The sequence below is a fragment of the Pan paniscus genome, chromosome 1 (genome assembly GCF_029289425.2).
Source record: "Pan paniscus chromosome 1, NHGRI_mPanPan1-v2.0_pri, whole genome shotgun sequence".
NCBI lineage: Eukaryota > Metazoa > Chordata > Mammalia > Primates > Hominidae > Pan > Pan paniscus.
In genome coordinates, this window is record NC_073249.2 from 47,663,173 (window position 1) to 47,685,785 (window position 22,613).

Sequence of the window (22,613 nt, forward strand, 5' to 3'; positions counted from 1 at the left end):
TCATTTTCTCTTCTTAGGTAGACAGATACGATGTTAATAACCTTTTTGGTTTTTTGTTTTTGCAAATGGGAAAGCAGATTTAGTTGTCCAGGGTCTACACAGAGTTCGCATAAGAGCTGGGAATAAAATGCTTTTCCAAGGCTCTTTGAGCCAGTTTATTGAGGGCAAAGAGCCAGGGAGGAGGGTGACAGAATGACAGCCACAGAGACCAATGAGAGGGAGGCGCCTTCATTGACCAATCAGCTCCTCGGATGTAGGCCCTGCCCACACCACACCCAAGTCTAGAATAAACCACATCGAATTTCAGAGGCAATCACAAAGTGTACACAACACACTTTTGTGTACTTTCATAGCAGCACAGCAAACCAAAACCCCTGTTTTGGGTTCCACTCCACTTTTAAGGCGTCGCATCCCAGTGGTCTTTCCACCATCCTCCCCCGCCATCCAAGAAGCCCCTGCGCTTACCCGGTAGTGATGTCGTCATCCTCCGTCATGGTCTTGCCCATGAGGTCACTGTCGCTCATGTAGCCGGACTTGAGGTCCACCTCATCCGAGTCCAGGGATTCGACCAGCTCCAGGCGGGAGATATGGCTGAGCTTGCTGGGGCTGCGCATGGGCATGGTGTGGGAGTAGTGGGCCCGTTCGCCGTGCATGTACCAGGCGGGCGTCCCCTCCGAGCGGCAGCTCCCACCCACAGAGGGCGCGTCACCAGCCTGCAGCCGCGGACTGGACTGGCCATAGCGCCATGACAGAGGGGACGAGCGGTTGGAGAGGCTGGACACACTGCGTGGGTTGGCGTCATCGCTGTCGTAGCAGGTCATCTCCAGGGAGCTGGGTGGAGAGCAGAAGGCCCTACTTAGTCCTTGGCACAGCCGCCGTGTGCCCTGTCCCCTCACACGCACCCCAGCAATGCCTCCCCTCCACCCACAGGCCCTGTCACCTCCTCCCCACCTGCCCAAGCTCCACCTCCTCCATGAGGCCTCTGGTTGTGTGTTACCTTTGTGATACGTTATCTGTTTGACAAAGGAAATGATCTTAAGTGGCTAGGGAAGAAATCCTGTATACTGTTAAGAGCCTAGATTGTGTAATATGACCTAGGTTTGAATTCTTTTTTTGCTATTTGTTAGTAAAGGAGCTCAAGGAAAGTAAATAACTAAAGCTTCAGTTTCCTCATCTGTACAATGGGGATAATGGCATAACATCTACCTTATAGAGTTGTAAGGATCACATATGTACAGACAGAACACAGTGCCTGGTATATGGAAGGGGTCAACAGACCTGGAGGCAAGTGGGAGAGACTGGTCACTTGAGCTTAGAAGGCCTTGGTCATTTTGTTAATGGTGTGTCCATCACCTATCTTCTAGTAATTAGCTGAGGGCTAGCTGATTCCCAAACATCAGATATAGGAAAGCTGAAGTAGAGTGCAGAGAGCATAGGAAAAGCTTTGGGAATCTGGGATGTATGGCAGGTCCCCAGTAAGACTAGTCCAAGCCACAGGCCTAGGGCAGCAGGGGAAGTAGAGCCTCCCCAGAGAATAGAAGCAGCCTTAACTGGACAAAGGAGAGGACACAGGGAACCAGACATGGGGGTGAAGCCAAATGTCCGGAGTCTCAAGCCTCAGGCCCTGCTAGACCAGGCCAAGGGAGCAATGCCCAGGTGAGTGTTGGATGGCCTGAGACTAGGGGAACCTGGGGGACTAGGGAAGGAGATAGGGCCAGGCGGGCTGCAGAGAGGAAATACAACTGGAATCTGGTTGAAGGGGTGGCTTGGACTTGGGTTCAGGCAGAGACCCATAATTCCATCTAGCCTAGCAGTGGGGCCAGCCCAAATCAGCCTCAGGCAGGGTCTCCATAACTTATCCTAATTAAGCCAGACAGGACTAAGTAAGCGAAACGGGGTTTGGTGGCCAAGAAAGCTGGGGCAACTGAGGCAATCTGTGGCTGGACATGAGTTACATGAGCCCAAGCAATCACTGCTCTGTGAACACATCCATTGCTTAGCCACTTTGGGGGCTGGCATGGGAGTGGGACATTGATTTTTCCATTCTGGTTTCTATCAAGTTCCTTGAAAAGAAGAAAAATTTCCAAAGTTGTCTCTATTGGACCTGAGAAAATACGGTCTTATTTTCTAACCAGCAGAACTTGAGGGATCCAAACGCTCTTGAAACTGAGTGTGCTGGGGTCCTGGCAGTAGTCCTGTGGGCAAGATGGGGGAGGCCCTGGCCAGTCAGGGCAATCAGTGGCAGCTGCTTCTGGCCCTCTGGAGGGCTTCCTGACCGGGTCCATGCCCAGCGGCTCCCCTCCTGGCCCTGCCAACTCTTTTTACTTATTTATTTATTTTTGAGACAGGGTCTCACTCTGTTGCCTAGGCTGGAGTGTAGTGGTGCAAACACGGCTCACTGCAGCCTTGACCTCCCGAGCTCAAGTGACCCTCCTGCCTCAGCCCCAAAGTAGCAGGGACGACAGGCACACATGAGCACATCCGGCTAATTTTTGTATTTTTTATAGAGATGGGGTTTTGCCATGTTGTCCAGGCTGGTCTCGAACTCCTGAACTCAAGCAATCCTCCCACCTCGGCCTCCCACAGTGCTGGGGTTACTGGCATGAGCCACTGCACCCTGCTTCTGGCAGCCCTTTAGGAACCCCTTTGTGTTCTGCAGCTCTGCCTCATACAGTGTCTTGTTTCGGCTTCTAATTACTGTGGACCTAGACATCACATCTCCTTGGACAGAAACCGATGTTCCCCGAAGCCAGAGACTGTAGTGATGGTGTGACTTTGTCTGCCTTGCTCACTCACCACTGTATTTCAGCACTTTGCATGGCACCTGGCCTAGAGCTGGTGCTCTAGAATGAATCAAAGAGGAGCAAACCCACGATGGATGTGTGAGTAAAAAGCAAGGAAGTTCTCATCAGAAAACTCAGTTCAGCGCCCTGTGCAGTAAGTGCTTGATAAAAGCAAGCTGACCTTGACCATGGGATGAGACATGGGAGGAAGAGGATGATGCTAACCATACTAAGAGGGTGGCGGGGATCTCCAGGGAAGCTGGTTTGGGTAGTTAGCCTACACCATGGTTATATACTAGTGTGTGAGTGAGGGCTGCACTCAGCATCTGGGTTCCTCAATTCTATTCCTGGCCTGCCCCTGTTTAGTTATTTGTACTAAAAGTGCCTCTTCCCCTATTCCACAGCTCTCTCTTTTTTTTTCAGTTCCCCCAAACACATCTCTAGACATCTCTAGACCTAAGCTTGATGAGGGGGATTCTAGCTCAGATCCTCAGTTCTTGAATTCCAGCCCTGCACCCACCCTTCAGGCTTGCCTTTCTCTGGGGAGGACACAGTTTCATTTCCTCTCCAGCCACAGTCTGACCCAGACTCTCCTCGCTGGGGGAAATGAACCAGTAGAAATTAAGGAAGCAGCACAGGAGTAAAGCCTTCTGAAAAGGAATGGAATCCAGTTATCCTGGGAGTTGCTGGGTGAAAACAGCCTTGCAGGAAGCACACACTGCACCATAAGCTCCGAGGATGAAGCTTGTGTGTGTTCTGGGGAGCCAGTGCCCAGCGCTGTGCCTGGCACACAGCTGGCATGGGTTCTGAGCATGCAGAGTACAGAACCTACCCTCATCAGCCAGCGTGACTCTGGCAGGTGCCTCCCTGCCCCCAGTCTCATTCTCTAACCCAGGGAGTATGTATATATCCTGTCTACTTCCAGGGCTAAGGGAAGGGCTCATTGATAGAAAGCCCTTTAAAAAGTAAAAGAGCCGGCAGGGCGTGGTGGCTCACGCCTGTAATCCCAGCACTTTGGGTGGCCGAGGTGGGTGGATTACCTGAGGTCAGGAGTTCTAGACCAGCCTGGCCAACATGGTGAAACCCCATCTCTACTAAAAATACAAAAATTAGCCGGTGTGGTGGCACGCACCTGTAGTCCCAGCTACTTCGGAGGCTGAGGCAGAAGAATCACTTGACCTGGGAGACAGAGGTTGCAGTGAGCTGAGATCATGCCAAGGCACTCCAGCCTGGGAGACAGTGAGACTCTGTCTCCAAAAAAAAAAAAAAGAGCCATAAAAAGTCAGGGAATCATTGTTTTGGCTATCAGTGTGGAACAGGAATAATATAAACCAAAGCCTAAGAGAGGAAGTGGCTCTAGGTCCACAGTAAACAGAAAAACCAGCTCCGGGGCTCTTGGTTCCTTTCCTATAAAGGGAGGCAGAAGTCAGAGGCCCTAGATGCTCCCCCTAAACCAGTCAGCATTATGCAAAAGGCTTGATTGAAGCCTCCCCTTTCCCACTAGAAGCAGAAAACCAATAGCGCCTGCCTAGGGTCAAGCTGTCCGGCTTAACGGAGGGGCTGGGGGCTGGCTGCTCTGAGTCAGTGGCACCAGGAGGCTGGAGCTGCTACTTCTCTCCTACTCCTGTGAATGAGTCATTCGGGGTGTGGCCCTCTCAGCAACTAAGCACTTTCTGGTGTCTTTGGCATGAGGCTGGTGGGTGACTTGGTGCTGAGAGATGTTCCAACAATTTCCTTGGATGGGGGAAGGCAGATGTCCAAGATTTCATCTGCTGGGTCCTAAACTGATAAGCCAAGCTCTGCCAGATCCCTGCTTCACTTGGGCTCCTGCTGGGGGCTTGGGGCTATGAGGGATGGCGGTAAGGGACAGATGTAAGGGGGTCCTGGAGCCCCCACCATCCACCTTTTTCCAGGACTTCCTTGGTCGCCTCCCTTTCAGTAGTCAGGGTTCTGCTGGCCTGAGCAGAGGTAATCCCCAGAGAGTTTTGATTTATCTTACCATTTAAAATACTCGAGATGTCTGGGAGTAAAGGGCTGAGTTTCCAAGATGCGGGCATGGGCTGGGGATAGGGGGAGGAGTAGTACAAGGAAGGAGAAGGAGAAGGGTCATCTAAGCAGGAAGAACTAGAGCCAATGGCTGAAAGCTACTTAAGACTAAGTGCAGTTCCACATCAGAGTCGCTGCAATCCCACAATGCACCGGGGTGACTGAAAGGTAGTGAGTTGGCCGGGCGCGGTGGCTCACGCCTGTAATCCCAGCACTTTGGGAGGCCAAGGCGTGTGGATCACTTTTGGCCAGGAGTTCGAGACTGGCCTGGCCAACATGGTGAAACCCCATCTCTACTAAAAATAGAAAAATTAGCTGGGCGTGATTGCACACGGCTGTAATCCCAGCTACTCGGGAGGCTGAGGCAGTGGGCGACAGAATGAGACTCGGTCTTTAAAAATAATAACAAAATTTAAAAAAAGCCTATGTTAAAAATAAAAAAAGAAAGGTAATGAGTTCTTTGTCATCGGTGGTATGTAAATATGTCCATGGGTGTGGTCCCATCCTCAGAATCCCAAATGGCCACACCCTGGGCTAAATAAAGTCCTTTTCCACTGCCCCTGTGTCCCAACTTTGCTCTTAATTTTCCAGCCCCAGGAGTTGGAGAGGAATCTACTTCCAGTCTAACTGAGGAGGCTTCCTAGCCCTCACACAGCCTTCCTGCCCCACACCCCCCATGATTTCCCAATCTGGCTGTCTGTTCTCCCTCCCGCTGTCCCCAGAGCTTAGCCCAGCCCTCTGCCCCACTTGGAGCTGACAGCATGAGCTCATCTGGGCAGTCCAAGGAGCCAGCAAGGGAAATTCTGAGTCACAGCAGAGCCTGTGGCCAGGACTTTGCTCCAGAGAGAGGTGCCGTCGGAAGGCTGAGTGCCCCATGCAGCTGGAGGCTATGAGGTCTCTGCAGGGAGTGGGCTAGGGGGACACACCTAAGAGGGCATGGAGCTGGGTGACACCGTGTGGGCCCTGTTGAGCACTCAAGCCTCCCTCAGTGGCTCGTAGAAGAGGCCAGGGGGCACCTAACTGACACAAGAGTGAAAAGACCCAGGTGTTGAGAAGGGAATTGATTCTAGACCCCTAGTTTAATGGAGACTTAGGAACAGGAAGAGAGCATTTAGTAAACCTTCTCTTGACAGATTGAGGAGACAGAGGTCTAATGAAGGAGACTGACTATCAAAGATCACACATTGAGCTGTGTAATGGCTTCCACTTCCTGGCTCCTAAGCTAGTGATTTTCAAGCTGATTTGCTGAAATGAAATGAAATGTTCAGGCACAAGCAGACAGAAGACAAAGCCAAGCTTCTCTTGTTGAGATAAATGGATTTCCTCCTCCTTCTGCAGTGGCTCCACGCATCAGGCCACCTGGCTGACCTGGCAGAGGTGTGGAGGGACCCGGGGGCCCTGCCCTCCAGAATGGGGTGGAGAGCCAGGAAGGCAGAGGGCATGACCCTCTCTGCAGCTTGAGCTTACCTGTGAGTCACCTGGGACCCTCGCAGGCTGGACATGGTCTCTTCCAGGTTCTGCCGGAGATCCAGGACATTCTGCACTGTCCTCTTTCTCTGGGACTCTGGGTCTGGTAGGGAGAGAAGGAAGAGCTGGGTGAGTGAAGAGGACTTAGTGCTGGGATCCTGGGGGTCAGGAAGTGGAGATTGACAGTGTCCCCAGGAGGCTAGTCCCTGGGCCATGATAGTCACCTTCCTCCTCCCTTTCCCAAAGACAACCAACAGAATGGGCCCTCTCAAAGGCCCTGGACATGTGCCATTGAGCCCTCTGAACCCCAGACCCTGGCAGGGGGTACAGGCATGGCTTTCTGTGTCTGTGCACTCCTTTCAGAGCCCCCAAGGAACTGCCTCTACCTCTGGCTTTGTTTTGGGGAGGCCCTGCTTCTCATAGCAGAGGTCCTGGGCAAGATTTCTCGTGGTTGAGATGAGCTGGAACATCTACCTGAAACCCCCTATCCAGGGTTGTGCTGGTAAATGTTTAACAACTGGCTCTCAGAGGAAGGGGACACTGATGTGTGGTGTTTGCCAATTTCCCTGGTATAAAGCCTCCTATCATGGCCACTTTCAATCTACCAATCTGATGTCACTGACCACAGAGTTAGGAAGAGGGGCTAACAATTGGCTCTGGGGAACTGGTACAAGCTGGCTTCAGTACACCTAAACCCAGGCACTGACTGGTAATATCTGGGGTTGCTCTATGGGGTCCCAGGAAGTTAGTTCAGATATAGTCTCCTTTAGTCTCCTAAAGGTGAGGTGGCTGGTGGGAGGTGGAAGGGATGAGCAGTCATTTTCTGGAGCTTGAAGTGAGCTCTGGGCAGTCCCCACACAAGTGGTGCAATCCTGAGTGAGAAGGATGCATGGGTGTGGCCCAATCCTCAGAATCCCAAATCACCAAGAGCCATTGTATTCAACCCTGGTGTCCAGATATTAGCCTGGACGGATGAGAATCTACAACAGCAAACAGGGTGAAAATAACGTCCAAATGACTGAGAGGTGCTTGAGCATGAAGGAACTCAAAGAATGTTCTTCCTTCCTTCAGTTCATCCAACGAATCTTTATCAAGCACTTACTTCACATCAGGCACCACCCTGGGCCCTGAGGACAGTATAATGAAGAGAAGCTGGCCCTGCCCCATGGCTTATCTTTCATTTTGGGACCTAAAGTCATGAATGGAACCAAGTCCCCCAGTACCTCCCTAAAAGACAATCTGCAGGAGAGAGTCAGGGAGTGACAGAAAGATGATGGCAAAACAACAGAGAAAACCCAAGAACTCTGGCTCTCCAGGCTGCTCCCTTTTCCCCTCCATCCGCAAGCCTTCTGCCGCTGCTGCAGAGGCCAAACGCCCCCTCCGTCCCTCCTCAGCCCACAGACTCAGCAGGAGTGTAAGGTTTTTTTTAGCTGCCAAAGGGAACATTTCTGAATCTCTTCAAGAGGTTTTTATTCCCCCAAGACTAAGCTCAGGCCGGCTGGCAGGCAGCTGCTTGACTGTCTTGTCAGGGAGGGGAGGCTGGGTGGGGCGGGCAGGGAGCCTGCAATGCCCTCTCCAGAGCCTTTTGGGCACCTTTTCTGAGAACTAGCTCCACACCCAAGCCCAGCCATCCCTCCTTTCCCCTCCCAGGGGGAGCTTCTCCACCCCCACATCCTCTCATGGTCAGCACCATGAATCCAGGCCTCCATGCTGGTGGCAAGGATCAGGAACAAATGGCAGGCCACAATGCCAGTGGCCTAAGCTCTATCCCCAGTCCTGGCATCACTTCCGTGGCCGCCAATGCCTATTTATCCTGGCAAGTGTCACCTTGTAAGCTGCTCCATGGCTTTAATTGATGGCTTGGCATGAAACACAGACAGGGTCAATTTTTTAGACTCGCCAAGAAATAAAGTTGAATTCTAAAATGCCTATGTGGGGACTAAGAACATGGTGCCAAGGTGTGGGTTTCTGGCCCAGGGTGATGCTTTTTATGGGCTTGGCAGACATGAGGGACAGGCACACACATCTCCAAGGGGTGTGTATTCCCAAAGAGGAAGGTGATCAAGAGTTACTCAGAGACTTCTGTGTGTGCCAGACCCTTTGCATGCATTATCTACTTGAATCCTTGCAACATTTCTGGGAGATTTGTGCTACTGCCCCATTTAACAGATGAGAAAACTGAGACTCAGAGAGAACAAGTAAACTGCCCAAGGTCACACACCTAGCATGTAGCACAAGGCAGAGTTGAGCCCAGGAAGAAACTCATACTTGTCTTGATATATCACAGGGCATCTCTGCACCACTAGCATCAAGCATGGTGACTGTTGTATAGGAGGCGCTTAGGCTGCAAGCAGTGGCTCATGCCTATAATCCCAGCACTGTGGGAGACCGAGGCCAGAGGATCGCTTCAGGCCAGGAGTTTGAGACCAGCCTGGGCAACACAGGGAGATCCTGTCTCTATAAAAAACAAAAATAAAAAAATTGGCCAGGTGGCTCAAGCCTGTAATACTAGCTACTTGGGAGGCTGAGGCAGGAAGATCACTTGAGCCCAAGAGTTCAATGCTGTAATGAACTATGATCACACCACTGTACTCTAGCCTGGGCAACAGAGTGAGACCCTGTTTCAAAAAAAAAAAAACAAAACAAAGAAGATGCTTAGTGCACATTTCAAGAATGGATGCTACCACAATTTTTTAAAATTTCCAAAAACCCATGAAAAAAAGTAAAGGGATACATACATGTCACATTAGGAAAATGTCTTTTTTTTTTTTTTTAAGGAAAAATGTTTAAACCACACAGTAGCCTCAGGAGAGTCATTCCCTAATGCCCCAGATGCTCCAGATGGGAGTCATAGATAATCTAGGTCACAGGTTTGACCCTCTTTCTCCATATCTCTTCCCTCAAAGACCTCTATCCTAGCCCCTTCCTCAATTCCACATCAGCAGAGTGTGGTAGGACTATTTCAGAGTCTCCCAGACTCGCCAAACCACAAGAGTCCTTGAAAGTCGCTTAATCCTGCTGTGTCTCTGGAGAGCTGGGAGGCTGAGGTCCAGGAAGTAGGGACTAGCTGGAGATCACAGAGATGCAAATGGAAGAACACTTGACTCCAGGCAGCTTCCCCACAGGTATAGATTTGGGGCATACAGGGGAGGAGGTTAGGGCAGGGTTTGGTTTCCTTGGGGGTGACCAGGATCTGGTCTCTGCTACCAGGCTGGAGGGGCCCTGCAGAGGCTACACCCTACAGCTCCCTCTGTGCCCCAGCAGTGGCCCCTGGTGGCCATCGTGGGTATGCCGCTCTGCTTCTCCAAGGCTCAGCCCAGGGTGGGTCTGGAGGGTTGGGGCCCCTGGTAAGTCTGGCTTCGTCCACATTGCTAGGTGACAGACACATTCCCAGGGTGGTACAGCCACAGCTCCAGGCCAAGAGGACTTACCTGTGTATAAAAGAAAGGCCTCCAGAGCTCCAGAGGCTGCAGAGGGGGCCTAGGTTGAGGAGCCAATCTGACATTCACACCCATGACCCTGAAGGTGAATTTTTACATTTTAGCTTAAAAATATGAGTAAGTTACATTTCCAAGGGAATTTACTTCACCTCTCAACCCTCATCCACTCCTGATCTTCACCTTACCCCACCTCTGACCACCAACCCATAACTAAGCTTCACCCCTTTCTCACCATCTCCTGTGAGGGTGAGCATCAGGGATGGGGTGAAGGTATCTAGGGCTTCCGCTACTCTGTGATAATGAGAAAAGTAACCTAAGAGTTCAATGGGTTTTTTTTTTTTTTTTTTTTGAGACAGGGTCTTACTCTGTCTCCTGGGATGGAGTGGCATGATCACGGCTCACTGCAGGCTCAACTTCCCTGGTTTTGAGCGATTCTCCCACCTTAGCCTCCTGAGTAGCTGGGACTACAGGCATGCCCCATCACGTCCGGCTAATTTTTGCATTTTTAGTAGAGACAGGGTTTTGCCATGTTGCCCAAGCTGGTCTCGAACTTCTGAGCTCAAGCGATCCTTCTGACTCAGCCCCCCAAAGTGCTGGGATTACAGGTGTGTGCCATCGTGCCTGGCTAATGGCTTGTTTTATTGGCTAAGTTGAGATGCCCTGGAGGCTGCCTCCATGTGTCTCTGTCAAATGTTTTGCTCTGGGTGTGGGACAGACCTGGGGACAAAACAGAGCCCAGACATGGCAAAGATGCAGAGGGAGTCTTGGTAGCCCATCCCCTTCCTCAATACCCCTAAGTGGAGGACGTGCTCAGAATACTCCCATCTTACGTGGCACCTTTGTTTAAATTAGAACAAGGTACTCTCCAGTCCAACCCACCTCTAGCCAGGTCCTAGTAGAGTACAGCGTTCTCCTTCACATGATACCAGCCAGGATGCCACCCTCCAAAACTTACTCTGGGGGCCTGGGAGTGCGTGCTGTCTTAGCTCCTACAGAACAGGGTCCAGCTGCAAGAGTGAAGTGTGTGTATGTGTGTGTGTGTATGTGTGTGTGTGTGTGTGCGCAAGTAGGGTTTGAGGGGGGAAGGGGGCAGGTAGGGCTCCTAGCAGGCCCCAGGGTGACACCAAGGTCTATGGGGAGGAGCTCATGATGTTATCCTGGGCTGCCCTCCAAGCCTTTCCCTGAAAATGGAGCAACTGGGGAGAGAATGTGTGTGCTACTCAGGCTCAGAACAGATGCAAGAGTCTCTCCCAACCCAGCCATCACCACGGCAATTCACAGTTACCACAAACAGCAGCATAGTCCCAGCATGCACTGGGGCATCTGCAGAGTAGGATGGTGTTTCTTTCTACACACTATTGGCTCTTACACAAGACCACAGAGAGAGCATACTGTCCATGTCAAGGGTCTTTGGGAAAGGACTAGCAATCAAATACACTTGACAGACAGGTGCATGCACACACAAATCAAATAATGCCCAGCTACTCAATGTTCACCACGAGGCATTTTCCATGTTATTTAATTTGAGCCAGGGGACTGATCACAAGTCTTTTTGACTCCAAAGCCCTTGTTCTTTCCACTACGATATGGTGTTTCAAAATACATGCACATGCCTCCAGATATACACACCTACTTGTGGTCTAGCCTGTAGTTTGTGGAAACCCTCATAAAACTCTGCAATTCTGCAGACATATGCATAGAGAGATTTCTGTGGACACATCTCCCATTGTATGGGGAGGAAGCAAGAAGACTAAAACGTTGCTAGAGGAAGAGAAGTAATTAAGGGACAGCCCAGGGTGCACTGTGAGGATGATGTAAAAAGGGTCTTTCTCTCTGTTCCAGTGTCAGAACAGGGGAAACAGGCTTCCCCAGGAGGGCAGGACTACAAAATTGCTCATCAAGAGATTGGGACCCTAGGGCAAAACTGACAGTGATGTAGTGGCAAGAACATAGTCCTTAGATTCAGAAAGACCTGTGCTTCAGGTCCTGGTACTGCCCCCTTCCCAGCTTGTTTGAACAAGTCATCTCCGCTCACTGCAGTTTCCCCCTCTGGGAAATGGGAATGATACCCACTTGGTGGGGTTGCTGTGAGGCTTAAAGAGCTAATTCACAAACATGCTTATAGTACAGTGCCTGGCACAGAGTAGGTGCTCTATAAATGGTGGTTCTTATCTGTCAGAAGGCACAAAGAGGTGGGTGAACAATGGGTGCACCCTCGGGCTGGCACTGAGGCTGGCCCCTTGTCTCTCATTTGCTGATGGGTGTGGTGCACACCCCTGGAGGGTGCAGCTCAATGGACCTGACATTCTCTTCCGGGACCTTGCTTTGGCTAGGTGAGACCCTCACTCATACCTGGAGTTAGGGGTGGATGAGGTAGTAACAAAACCTTGTTTCTGTGTCATCAGGCCTGACTACCACTCTCTCACTGCTGTGAGGCAATACAATATCTTCAATCCCGTTCCCTTGGGGCCAATCTTAGCTGTGGAGTATCGTGAACCTCAGGGGTCCCCTCTGGCCTGCAGTCTAAAATCTGATGTAGTAATAGGTGGAGAGCCTTCAACCGAGGGTAATAACCCCCCAAAATTCAGAGAAGTTCAGGAAGAAGGAGACTCATGGGAATCCATCACCCGGCAGTCAAATTTCCCCAAGTTCTATAAAATTTTAATTATTGGCTGACAATTAAGTAAACTGCAATAACTGCCTGTTGAAATCTTAATTATTTCCACCAATGTTTCAAATCCCACATTAGTGGTTTGGCCCAGGGCAGAGGCCACAGAGGACTGCATTTGCACCTGACTTCTAGACTGGCTTCTGCTGTGGGTGGCTGGATGAGGTGGGAACCAACAGAAGGAATGGAAGTGAGCCAAAGAAAGAATGTTTTCAAGTCATGGCACTTCAGAACTTGAAAGGATCTCATTTTGTACACGGCGGTTTCAGGGTGGTGGTGGGGGAACAACAATCCCTCAGGTCCAGAAGGGAGGGGCCTGCCCAGTGTCACCAGGCTGTGAATGGCATGGTAGCTATCACTCTTGGCCCAGGGATCTTTAGACCAGCACTCCATGCTGTGGGCTGGGGATGATACACACAGAGAGATGTATCACCAGAAGAGGTGAACTGCAATGTAAATTAATCATGTGGGATGGTTTGGGACTGGGTCCCAAATCCAGGCTAGGCTAAATGATCTGGAAACAAGAAGGATTAAGCAACATAAGCAACACACACACACACACACACACACACACACACACACACACCCCTTCTTAATAACTCCCAAAAAGAGAGAGAGAAAAAAATCTTTCCTGACCCTGTTAGATCCCTAGGGTGAAGCCCAGGTCGGTGGGAGTTTATCTGCACGTCTCACAACCAGCATTTGTTGATGATCATCTGGTGCTTACAATGAGTCAAACGTCTTTGGGAATCATTTTTATTCCTCTCTTCCACTCAAGGACACAAACCTTCAAACTCCAGCCAGGGAGAGCATTGCAGGCCCACCTCAGTGCACTCCTTGGTCTAACGATAAACTCCAGGTCTCTACCCACCGCTCAGAGCTGGACTAGGAGGGTTCTGCTGGTTCTTGCATCCAGTGACCTTGCACTGATTCACTGCAAAGGCTCCACCCTACAGTGTGGCTGGGGGCAGGTATGGAAAACTGACAGATAACCCAGCAAGCAAATCCCCTCTGCCTTCAGGTAGAGCACAGTAACTGTCCCTACAGTGACTCCATCCCCTCTCTCTATGCTTTTCTTCGCCATCTGATGACCCGAGAAGCTCTAAAACAGACGCTGGCAGGCCCCCACACCAGAGGCACCCCATTTCCATGGAGGATGCAGGCAGGGGACTATTTGTTCTCTTACTAATCCTATCTTTCCCTCATTCCCCCACTTAAAGTCACAATATTGTCAGAGGCAGTTGTCACCGAACCCCCGCAGCATGGCAAATCTCATGCTTCTCGTAGTTGAGTGCTCCTGCTCCCCAGGGGAGCTCCCAGGGTTTTCATCCTTACCCCAGAGAATCCGGAACCATCTCAATCAGCGAGTGGGCTGAACTGGAGCCCAGCGCTCAGTGGCACTCCTATTGTTTGCTGCATGGGGACACATACCCAGAAAGAGCCAGGACTAAAGGACTAATGTGTTGGCCACATGGGTGTGTGAGGCAAGGAAAGAAAAACTAGGAAATAGAAGCAAATCTGGGGCCAGAGAGAGGAGCATGCACGGCCATCTCAGCCTGGAACTGCCAGGCAGGTATCTTTCCAGATCACCTACGGTTTTGATTTTCACTGAGTGAGATGGCTTGGATTAGGGACCCTCGGTAATGCATCTCCACTGGGCACTGGGCTAAGAGGAATCATAAAGCAGGGCATGCCGGGTGGACAACTTAGAACACGTAAAGAGGGTGAGGGGCGGTAGCTTATGCCTGTAATCACAACACTTTGGGAGGTAGAGATGGGAGGATACCTCGAGCCCAGGAGTTCAAGACCAGCTTGGGCAACACAGCAAGAGCCCATCACTATAAAAAATAATAATTTTTAGAGTTCTAGCTTGGGGGCACACATGACTTAGCTGTGGGAGCTAGGATGAATTACTTCCCCTCTTTGGGCCTCAGTTTCCCTATCTACAAATATGGGAGTGGGAGTAGAGGATACCCAAGCCCCTACCCAGCTTTGACAGTCTGGTTCTATGGTTTTGTACTTGGCTGAAGCCCATAAAAGCATCTTTTCTCTCAGAGTATGCTAAAAAGGCAGATACCAGGGTGTCACCCCCCAGAACTTCTGATTCAAAGGATGGAGATGGGGCCTCATCTTTGCAAACCCCCACAGTGGAGGGTGTGCTACATAAGGCCACATTTTGGAAAATCCTTACATCTCGTTGCACACCACCAGGATTGGATGTCCATTACAAAACCAGGGCTTGACTTCCTGATGCCAAGTGGCTATGCAAAGTGTCCCTGGCCTTCAGAACAAATCTACTCTTCAGGCACAAGTCTGTTCTCAGGAAAAGCCGCCTCCTTCATCTCCAGGCTTGGGATAAGAGAAGTCACCTAGCCACCGCAGCCTTGCAGCAGGAGAACCCAGCCCCAGTCCAGCCCCCGCCAGGCTCTCTGGGGGCTTGTTGCTGAGAATGGCCACAAGGGGGCGTTGCCGGTCCTCAGCCGGCTGTGGCCTTGCTGCGACTGCAGCGCAGCGAGGTGGACAGCGTCTCGCTCAGGCTCGGGAGCCACCGCCCAGGTCTCTCTCTCCCTCAGTCTCCTGCTTAGCACAGCTCCTTTCCTCCCAGGACTCTGCACTCCTAGGGCTGACATCTTTCCCGCAACCCTAGGCCTCGTGGCCAGGCTGGGAGAACAGCCTGAGTTTGCAGTATCTATGACAGGGAGCCCGCCCGGTTCTTGGGGAGAGGGAGCAGGGCCTGGCTTCTGGGATTAACCAACCAGCCTTCGGCACCAGGGAGGTTCTGGGGACCCACAAGCCCCACTTGGCAAGCTCTGATTCAGGGCCAAAGTTTCCGAGAGGCTCCAGCTGGCCTTTCTGCTCCAGTCCCCTGGGGAAATATTAAATAGATCAGGGTTCAGATCTGTGCTCTGAGGCCTCACCTCTGCTCCTCCGCAGTGTTCTTGAGGCTGGGAGCTGCCTGATGAGCTGGGAGAACAGTCACCCCACCCCCTCCACCACACCCAGGCTGACCCTTTCTGGGGAGTGGCAGCCTCTCTCTGCAGCGAGCTGAGGGCAGGCAGTGACCACAGGGCAGCCCCACGCGGATGGCTAGGTCAGGCCACAGTCTGTCACAGGACAGCTCAGCCCTGCTCAGCCGTGTGCAAAAGTGCAGCCTTTGGCAGCAAACTTGGGCCAGGGAGACGAGCTTAAAGTTCCAGGAGAAAGCAATACCTCCACAGCCACTAATATTTAGCAACAAGATCACGTTAGGAAAGGACTTGCCAAGGTCAAAGGTGGTCCATGCGGAGGACTGTGGGACCGGGAGAGGGTGCCTGGCCTCGAGCCCTGTTTGGAAGGAGTGCTAGTTTGCTATCCTGCCTTCTCCACTTCAGGAGAAACACCTCCCTGCCCCATTTCCTTGTGAATGTTAGATTACAGGATCAGAATGATAGGTTATAGGATCAGATAGCAGACTCTCGAACATATTCTGTCTTCTCTCATTTAAAGACTTGGACTTCCGGGCTGGGCTCAGAGGGCTGGCCTCCTGCAGAAGGTGGCCTGCCTGTTTCAGCCTGGAGACGTGGCCCTCTGTTCCCCAACAGGCCTTGACTTTCCTGCCCAGTGAACCTCAAGGTTTACTGAAAATGTTTTCCATTAGTGATCCTGCCCAGACCCTTCATGTGACACCCTGCTCCAAAGAAGTCACTGCTGCTGGGAGCTGGGAGTGGTTGTTATGGCAACAGTTTACACAGCAGAGAGAACCATCTGCAGGCAAATGGGGACGGGAGTGGGGAGGGGCTGAGTCCAGGTGTGGATGACAATTGGAGGAGGCCCTGGGGGATTTCTGGTTGTGACACTAGTAAGATTAGTATTGGCTAACTCTTCTACAGGGCTGGGTACCAGGCACTATTCTAGCAGCTTTATGTATATTAGCCCATTTAATCTTCAGGACAACTCTTTGAGAGAGCCCAGTTATTATCCCCATTTTACAGTTGAGAAAAATGGAAGCCTGGGGAGGTTGAGTAAGCTGTCCAAGGACATATAACAGCAAATGGCAAAGCCAGAATTCAAATCCAGATAGTCTGACTCTAGAGCGCATAGTCCAATATTGTCGCCACTAGTCAGAATGGGGAGAGAGAGAGAGAGAGAGAGAGAGGGAATTCACATACCAAAATTCACCCTTTTAAAATGTACAGTTCATTTGGGAGCCGACGCTGGTGGATCACTTGAGGTCAGGAATTCGAGACCAGCCTAACCAACATGATGAAACCCCGTCTCTACTAAAAATACAAAATGAGCTGGGCATGGTGGTGCACTCCTGTAACCCCAGCTACCTACTTGGGAGGCTGAGGCAGGAAAATCACTTGAACCTGGGAGGCAGGGGTTGCAGTGAGCTGAGATCGCACCATTGCACTCCAGCCTGGGCAACAAGAGTGAAACTCCATCTCAAAAATAATAATAAAAAAAAAATAAAATGTACAGTTCAATTGTTTTTAGTATATTTGCACAGTTGTACAACCATCATCACTATCTAATCCAGAATATTTTTATCATTCCAATAAGAAGCCCTGTGGCCATTAGCAGTCACTCCCTGTTCTCCCCTTGCTCCAACTCCTGGCAACCACCAATCTACTTTCTGTCTCTATGAGTTTGCCTATTCTAGACATTTCATAGAAATGTAATCATGCAATATGTGGCCTTTTGCATCTGGCTTCTTCCACTTAGCACAACGTTCTCAAGGTTCCTCCATGTTGTAGCAAGCATCACTACTTCATTCCTCTTCAGGGCTGAATGATATTCCATTGTATGGATATAACACATTTAGTTTATCTATTCATTTCATAGGCATTTGGGTCATCTCAATTTTTGGCCTAGTATGAATAATGCTGCTATGAAATTCACGTCCATGCCTTTATATGGATGCATGTTTTCATTTCTTTTGAATGTATGCCTATGAGTACAATACTGGGTCCCATGGTAATTCTATAGTTAACATTTTGAGGAACTGCCAGACTGTTTTCCAAAGTGGCTGCTCCATTTCTCATTCCCACCAGCAGTATATGAGAGTTCCAATTTCTCCACATCTTCACTGACACTTGTCATTGTCTCTTTTTGATAGCCATCTAGTGGGTATGAAGTGGTATCTCACTGTAGATTTCATCTACATTTCCCTAGTGCCTAATGATATTGAGCATCTTTTAGATTTAAGTTAACTAAAATTAATGAAGTTTCAAATTCAGTTCTTGGGTTGCACTAGCCACATTTCAAGTGTTCAATAGCCACATCATTACACCAGCTCGTAGCTACTGCAGCACAGATATAGAAGTTTCCACCACCTTGGAGCACTCTTAGAGCCACTGGAGTTGGTCTGTGCTAATATTACTGGCTCTTTTTCTTTTTCTTTCTTTATTTTTTTTATTATACTTTAAGTTCTAGGGTACATGTGCACAATGTGCAGGTTTGTTACATAGGTATACATGTGCTATGTTGGTTTGTTGCACCCATTAACTTGTCATTTACATTAGGTATTTCTCCTAATGCTATCCCTCCCCCAGCTCCCCACCCCCACAACAGGCCCCCATGTGTGATGTTCCCCACCCTGTGTCCAAGTGTTCTCATTGTTCAATTCCCACCTATGAGTGAGAACATGCAGTGTTTGGTTTTCTGTCCTTGTGATAGTTTGCTCAGAATGATGGTTTCCAGCTTCATCCATGTCCCTGCAAAGGACATGAACTCATCCTTTTTTATGGCTGTGTAGTATTCCATGGTGTACATGTGCCACATTTTCTTTTCTTTTCTTTCTTTTTTTTTTTTTTGAGACATAGTCTCACTCTGTCCCCCGGCTGGAGTGCAGTGGCAGGATCTCGGCTCACTACAAGCTCTGCCTCCCGGGTTCACATCATTCTCCTGCCTCAGCCTCCCGAGTAGCTGGGACTACAGGCGCCTGCCACCACGCCTGGCTAATTTTTTGTATTTTTATTGGAGACGGGGTTTCACCGTGTTAGCCAGGATGGTCTCGATCTCCTGACCTCGTGATCCACCCGCCTTGGCCTCCCAAAGTGCTGGGATTACAGGCGTCAGCCACCGCGCCCGGCAATGTGCCACATTTTCTTAATCCAGTCTATCATTGATGGACATTTGGGTTGGTTCCAAGTCTTTGCTATTGTGAATAGTGCCGCAATAAACATACGTGTGCATGTGTCTTTATAGTAGCATGATTTATAATCCTTTGGGTATATACTTAGTAATGGGATCGCTGGGTCAAATGGTAATTCTAGTTCTAGATCCTTGGAATCGCCACACTGTCTTCCACAATGGCTGAACTAGTTTACACTCCCACCAACAGTGTAAAAGCGTTCCTATTTCTCCACATCCTCTCCAGCACCTGTTGTTTCCTGACTTTTTAATGATCGCCATTCTAACTGGCATGAGATGGTATCTCATTGTGGTTTTGATTTGCATTTCTCTGATGACCCAGTGATGATGAGCATTTTTTCATGTGTCTGTTGGGTGCATAAATGTCTTCTTTCGAGAAGTGTCTGTTCATATCCTTTGCCCACTTTTGATGGGGTTGTTTGTTTTTTCTTGTAAATTTGTTTAAGTTCTTTGTAGATTCTGGATATTAGCCCTTTGTCAGATGGGTAGATTGCAAAAATTTTCTCCCTTTCTGTAGGTTGCCTGTTCACTCTGATGGTAGTTTCTTTTGCTGTGCAGAAGCTCTTTAGCTTAATTAGATCCCATTTGTCTATTTTGGCTTTTGTTGCCATTGCTTTTGGTGTTTTAGTCATGAAGTTCTTGCCCATGCCTATGTCCTGAATGGTATTGCCTAGGTTTTCTTCTAGGGTTTTTATGGTTTTAGGTCTAACATGTAAGTCTTTAATCCATCTTGAATTAATTTTTGTATAAGGTGTAAGGAAGGGATCCAGTTTCAGCTTTCTACATATGGCTAGCCAGTTTTCCCAGCACCATTTATTACACAGGGAATCCTTTCCCCATTTCTTGTTTTTGTCACATTTGTCAAAGATCAGGTGGTTGTAGATGTGTGGTGTTATTTCTGAGGCCTCTGTTCTGTTCCATTGGTCTATATATCTGTTTTGGTACCAGTACCATGCTGTTTTGGTTACTGTAGCCTTGTAGTATGGTTTGAAGTCAGGTAGCATGATGCCTCCAGCTTTGTTCTTTTGGCTTAGGATTGTCTTGGCAACGTGGGCTCTTTTTTGGTTCTATATGAACTTTAAAGTAGTTTTTTCCAATTCTGCGAAGAAAGTCATTGGTAGCTTGGTGGGGATGGCATTGAATCTATAAATTACCTTGGGCAGTATGGCCATTTTCATGATATTGATTCTTCCTATCCATGAGCATGGAATGTTCTTCCATTTGTTTGTATCCTCTTTTATTTCATTGAGCAGTGGTTTGTAGTTCTCCTTGAAGAGGTCCTTCACATCCCTTGTAAGTTGGATTCCTAGGTATTTTATTCTCTTTGAAGCAATTGTGAATGGGAGTTCACTCATGATTTGGCTCTCTGTTTGTCTGTTATTGGTGTATAGGAATGCTTGTGATTTTTGCACATTGATTTTGTATCCTGAGACTTTGCTGAAGTTGCTTATCAGCTTAAGGAGATTTTGGGCTGAGACGATGGGGTTTTCTAAATATACAATCATGTCATCTGCAAACAGGGGCAATTTGACTTCCTCTTTTCCTAATTGAATACCCTTTATTTATTTCTCTTGCCTGATTGCCCTGGCCAGAACTTCCAACACTATGTTGAATAGGAGCGGTGAGAGAGGGCATCCCTGTCTTGTGCCATCACTGGCTCTTCTTCTATAAAGTGTTTGCCTTTGGCGCACTTTCAAGTTCATTTTACAGAGGGGGCCCGTCTTCAGGTTTCTGGGGCCCTGCCACTGAGGCCCAGAATGACTTAGACAGAGACTTGCCAGATAATATATATTTGAGTTAGCGGCAGAAGAGAACCAGTAGCAAAGGTAAGGGCAGGCTTTTGTCATTTGACTTCACCCACCTGCCCACTCCCACTCCTGTGCAGCCCTCCACCCCCAGGCCTGTCCCTAAATCCCTGACATCACTTCCTTTCGCAGAACCTACCAGTGGCCAAGTGACAAAAGGCACCTTATCTGAAGATGCCACTGTTGTGATGGGAGTAGTTCTGCCTATCACACTCCTGCCTGCACCAGAACTCAAGGGGTCAGGTCTCCTGGCTACAGACCTTTCCTGAGTTCTCCAAACTAGGCCTTTGCAGTCTTCTATGTAGGATGTGAATCCCACGTGATTCCCTTGGAAGTGGCTGCATTTCAAATGGGAGACACATCAAATGAGTGAACATCACCGCCTCTGAAGCACTGATTATCCACCAGATCATGCCGGGCTGTGCCCTGACCAGCAGCCACTGGCTTCCACTTAGCCACTGTCTTGAGGGTTCTGAGTCCACCCATACAATAGGGGCTGCCCTCAGGGAGCTTGCAGACAAGAGGTTGGCATGTGCAGCTGTGGTCAGGCATCATCCGTGCATGGGGGCCAGAGCTTCTGTTGGGGACTGACTAGAAAAGTGATAAGGTGGGTGGGTTAGAGGAGTCACAGGGGAGATCCTGGAAGAGGTGACCACTGATCTGAAACCAAAGGAAGGGAAAGAGTGAATCTGACCACAGGCAACAGGGCAAGTCTCAGGTTCAGGAAGGATACAGCCTATGCAAAGGCTGAGCCACAAGAGAGGAAGGACTGGCTCTGGGCATCAGACGACGGGAGGCCACAGGACACGGAGCTAGAGAGTCTTTGTCAAATCTCAGCTTTACCACTGTGACCTTGGGCAAGGTATTCAATGCCCTGTGACCTTGGGCAAGGTGTTCAATGCCCTATGACCTTGGGCAAGGTATTCAATGTCTGGGCCTCAGTTCTCTCACCTATAAAATGAAATAACAGCTGAGCTGTTGTTTAGATTTCATGTCTTTCTCCTCCTGGAGGGCAGAGACCTGGCATATTCATTCCAAATCCCATTCTGACACCTCAAACACAGTGGGTGCTCCACACATTGTTTTAAAGTGACACCGTAGGACAAGAGGTGTGGTTTGGGGATGGGAATGGGATGGAATGGGAGACAAAGCAGATATGGCAGGGTGACTGGGCTGCTGGCATAAGGTCTGGCCAGCCTGTGCATGGACCAGTATAGACAGCCCTGCTGCAAGCCCGGAAGAGGCTGAATGTTAAAACTCATCAAAAGTCAGAGCTGGCACAAGCCTCAGAGGTCATTTCACAGATGAGGAGACTGAGGCGCACTGGAATAGCAGTGACTTGCTCAAGACGACACAGCCTGCTGATCTCAGAGCCAGGCTTGAGGATAAAGAGGAAAAGGTTGAGCTTTGAGGAGGATTATGAGAGAGAAAGCTGGGGGCAAGGTATGAGCAAGGTAGGGCTGCCCAGAAGGCGATGCTCCCTCTGCCGTTCACACCTCCCTCTTCCCCTGCCCCACTTCAGCCTGCACAGCGTCTGCTCCTCCATCAAAAAGCTGACATCCACCCTGCCTGGCTGCCTCCCTGGAGGGTTCTTATTTCTGGAAAAGCCTGCTGTGTCACTGATCCCTTCAGCCCTCTACTGCCCACCACTGGGTCAGCCCATCTGCCACCAACATGCCCCCCCATTTCCAGGATGGTTCCACTGCTCACCAAAAGGACTCGGCTTAGACTAAGGCCCCAGAACTCCCTCCAGGGCTTGGGTATCAATTGAAACAAGAAGGAGCTAGGTTAGCTTTAAGGGAGACTTCCAATTAAGAAGGTAGAGAAATCCTACAGTGAGACTTAATAAGATGTGCTGAAGAGTTTTTGCATTTAAAAAATTTTTTTGTTTAGTGAGCATCAGAAGGTGAGAAAAGCAGGCAATGTTCTGAGGCAAGAAGGGAAGGAAAAGGAAAAAAGACAATATTTCCCGAGTGTGCGCCAGGCATGGTGCTAAACACGAATATGTATTCTGTCCTTGCAATGCAGCGGCTGAGGTAAGTATGAGTACTCCGATTTTATAGATGTTTGGCTCAGAGAGGTCAGTTAACTTCCTAAGGTCACACAGCTTGTAGGGTAGGGATCTGAATCCCAGTCTTCTCTGAAGTCCGTGCTTTTTCCAAAATGAATGATACATGACCAAAAAGACAACACAGGCGGACGCCAGGAGGCCCTTCCTGACTCATGCTGGAATCACACTCCTCACAGCTCACAGAATGAAGCCTGTCCT

General features: G+C 49.6%; 1 protein-coding gene across 9 annotated transcripts in view; it reads right to left on the reverse strand.

Moving 5' to 3' along the window:
* The window catches only part of NAV1 (neuron navigator 1), a 287,649-nt gene that overhangs the window by 107,507 nt on the left and 157,529 nt on the right, over positions 1–22,613 (reverse strand). For all 9 annotated transcript variants that reach the window (XM_055109792.2, XM_055109787.2, XM_055109785.2 and 6 more), the window contains 2 exons: positions 6,297–6,399; positions 466–831 (listed from right to left, as the gene is read on the reverse strand). In XM_055109792.2, coding sequence (XP_054965767.1) covers positions 466–831; positions 6,297–6,399 — 469 coding nt within the window. The remainder of the gene's footprint in view (positions 1–465; positions 832–6,296; positions 6,400–22,613) is intronic.